The 3,480-nt window shown below is 43.4% G+C and overlaps 1 protein-coding gene across 1 annotated transcript in view; it reads right to left on the minus strand.

Annotated features, from left to right (window-relative positions):
* NUP50 (nucleoporin 50) overlaps window positions 1–3,480 on the minus strand; it is a 12,979-nt gene that overhangs the window by 5,752 nt on the left and 3,747 nt on the right. Inside the window, 2 exon segments of the mRNA XM_007453921.1 lie at window positions 1–126; window positions 1,154–1,340. The exon segment at window positions 1–126 is cut by the window's left edge and continues 17 nt beyond it. Of these exon segments, the coding sequence (XP_007453983.1) occupies window positions 1–126; window positions 1,154–1,340 (313 nt within the window).

The raw sequence follows: 3,480 nt of genomic DNA on the forward strand, positions 1-3,480 counted from the left end.
CATTCCTGTGGCGGGCGGCACTGGAGGTAAGGCCAGAGGAGGCAGGCTGCTGATTGTCGCCATTAGTTTTGGGATTTGAAATCTTTTTATCGACCAAGGAGGTAGGGCCATTTACAGCAACAGACCCTACAGGAAATTAGTTTTAAGAATTTATTCAGAAGCTGATTTAATTAAGTCATCCTGATTTTCATACCACTCTGTCCTCGTATTTTGCGCTTTTACTGTGTCCCATTTTTGTGACAGTTCAAGAAGTATGTGCACATGTAGCATGTGGAAGCTATTCGTTATCACAAAAACCAAATCAAACATTATATACATGAATATATCTACTTTTTACGTGCTTGCATTAAACCGCTATAATTTTAAAATAATCTCTCCCTTCAAAAGGATGGCTTTTTTACCTAAAACTGTCAAAATACTATGTGAGTACAAAACTTAATCCCCAAGGTTGTAAGGAGGAACATATATTAATGCAGTTAAAATCTTAATAGAAAGTACTTATCTTAATCACACTAAACATTCTGCCTAGTTTAAATGAAACAGTATATACTCTTAGAATAACCAGCTAAGTATAATCCAATGAGTCAGGATCATTTCTAAGAACCAAAGATTTTAACCCATGATCCCATTCTCTGTTGTTAATCCCAAGACTTCTTGACCAATCCCCTCAAAACAGGATCAGGCAATCAACATGTCCTGGGCAAAATAAAACTAGACTGGGAACAGTAAGGTATGTGGCACACAGGAAATTCTTGGTACATTTATAATGCATGAGGGGGTGGGATGGGAGGCCTTTATAGAGGGTCTGCTAAGAGCTTCTTTTTCTCCTCTGACCCTTAGGTTGATTCTGAGGTCATTCTCATTTCGCAGTTGAAGATTTGGAGGCTCAAAGGTTAAGGAACTTCACCGAGGTCACACAGAGCTGGTAACTGGCAGAACTGAGAACCGAACCCAGGTCTATTTTGGCCTGTGCTCTACTCAGTTACTCTATAAAGAGCCAAAAGCTCCCTAAGTTCCATCCCTTTCACCATTACCCTGTTTTTGCTCATATAGCCTCAGGACCCAGAAAAAGTACAAGAAAAACATCTTTGAAAGTTATTTTTCACAGATCATCTTTACACAGATGTGACTCGGGGGAGAAGAACCTACTCACCAAAGGTGGCCTTGGTCTCGGTCGCTGTCCTTGCACTGGAGAAGGGAGAGGCACTAGTTATGCTATTTCCGTTTGACAGTCCTTCCAAAGTCTTCCCTCCAGCGCCATTACCAAATCCAGAAAACCCTCCTCCTCCAGAAGGTACAAACAAACCTTTAAAATCTTTAAAGGCCCCTCCACTATCAGACTGAAATGTAAAGAAAGAGCACACATTAGATAACTCTACTTTTCTGTCTCCAAATAAGCAAGTGAATGACAGTATTATCTTGGCTAAATAGTACCTAGAATCCTTATGCAACCAGCATTAAAGGAAACTGCCAGCACAAGCAGAAACAGAACATGGATTTTACTCATGACAGCTTTGCAGCCTGAAGCTGCCTTCCTAAAACAGGAAGGATAGATGTAATTTACAGTGAAATAATTTTTAAAAATATATTTAGGATATAAAAGGTTAAAAAGACTAATTCAGATAAATTCGTGGACTCACCACCGAGGCACAGAACTGTAACTAAAAACACATTCTCAACACAACTAAACCCCAAATGAAAGATTTTTCATATACTACTCAAAGGCCCTTTGCCTAAGGAAGTTGTAGAAACATCAAGTGAGGTTAACTAAGAGTACTTTACCCACTACTTATAATTTCTTAAGAACTTTTGCTGCTTTCAGCCTGCTTTCAGTATACAGAAACTTGCAAAGTTGACCGAGTCCCAATTCTAGGTTTTCCATTAGTTGAGAAATCCAGAGGCAACATTTTTTTTTTTTTTTTGCGGTAGGCGGGCCTCTCACTGTTGTGGCCTCTCCTGTTGCAGAGCACAGGCTCCGGACGAGCAGGCTCAGCGGCCATGGCTCACGGGCCCAGCCGCTCCGCAGCACGTGGGATCTTCCCGGACTGGGGCACGAACCCGTGCCCCCTGCATCGGCAGGCGGACTCTCAACCACTGTGTCACCAGGGAAGCCCCAGAGGCAACATTTTATTCCCAAGGTTTTCTCTGCTTTCTTTAGCAAGGTCCTTCTCGCAGACCTATCCTGCTGTTGGTAGCTCTCTCCCATCTCTAACCCAAGATGCTCTGGAAATGTTTGGCATGCCTTATGAAATTCTAACGCTGCTCTCTCCCCCTGGGCTGTGTTCTGCACTGTTTCTGCCTCTTCACTGTCACTTGTCCACAGCTGGCCCGTCCCTCCTTGAGCCTGTCTCCCCTGGGCATCTCGTTCTTCATCAAGAGCTTGCACTCTTAGGCCTCTTCTCATTTCCCCTGGCTTCAACCTCCGTGATGGGGAAATTTCTCAGAGCTGCACCCACCTCTCACGCCACTTCCTGTTCTGAGAGGCCAATCAGCACACCTAGTGGTCTCCTAGAGAACTCCACTTGGATGTACCACAGGCCCTTCAAATACATTTTTCTTTTTTCTTTTTTTTTAAGAGATGTGCACGGCAGCCCAGATGGCAGGAGAGTTTGGGGGAGAATGGATACATGGATATGGGGTGAGTTGCTCTGCTGTGCACCTGAAACTGTCACAATATTGTTAATTCGCTATACCCCAATATAAAATAAAAAGTTAAAAAAAAAAGAGATGTGCAACTTATTTATTTTTTTGGCCACACCTGGAGGTGTGTGGGATCTTAGTTCCCCGAACAGGGCTCGAACCTGTACCCCCTGCATTGAGAGGCGGAGTCTTAACCACCAGACTGCCAGGGAAGTCCCGAAATACATTTCTAAAACAAAATCGATCACCTCCTCCCTAATGAAGCTGTCCCTTCCCCCGGTATCTTCTTCATGAAAGAGCCACCAAATTAAACTTGGCTCAACACCTACATCCAGCCAGTCACCAGTCTTAAGAATGAAATCAGGCCAGAAAAGAACTCGGAATAAAGAAAAATTGAACAGAGCCACCACAGAACATGCAGTTCTGTAGGTTTATCCCGAGGATGCCACCCAAGATGTTCAAACCAGCCTCTCCTGCCTGACAACAGATGTCCAGGTCACCAAGACAGCACTCACGTGTCTGGAATTTATTTGAGGGATGAGGACTGTACTGGGGAAGAGTTATTAAACATGGAGCGATGGCTGAATACTGACCACGTGATTTCAGTTCACGAGTTATAACTCATCTTTTATCCTTTGGAACACAGGAATGAAACATTTTAATACACCGTATTATACTAGAAGGAAAAACAAAATGGGAAACGCTTCTATTATTCTCAAAGGTATCAGCCTACCCACAGCTCGACCCTAGGGAGCAGGTAACACTCTGAGAATACCTTACATTCTCCTTCCTTACTTCCAACACCCACTTCCCTTGCTTTCCTATTGCTATACTCTTTCC

This window comes from Lipotes vexillifer, unplaced genomic scaffold (genome assembly GCF_000442215.2).
Source record: "Lipotes vexillifer unplaced genomic scaffold, Lipotes_vexillifer_v1.1 scaffold382, whole genome shotgun sequence".
Lineage (NCBI taxonomy): Eukaryota > Metazoa > Chordata > Mammalia > Artiodactyla > Lipotidae > Lipotes > Lipotes vexillifer.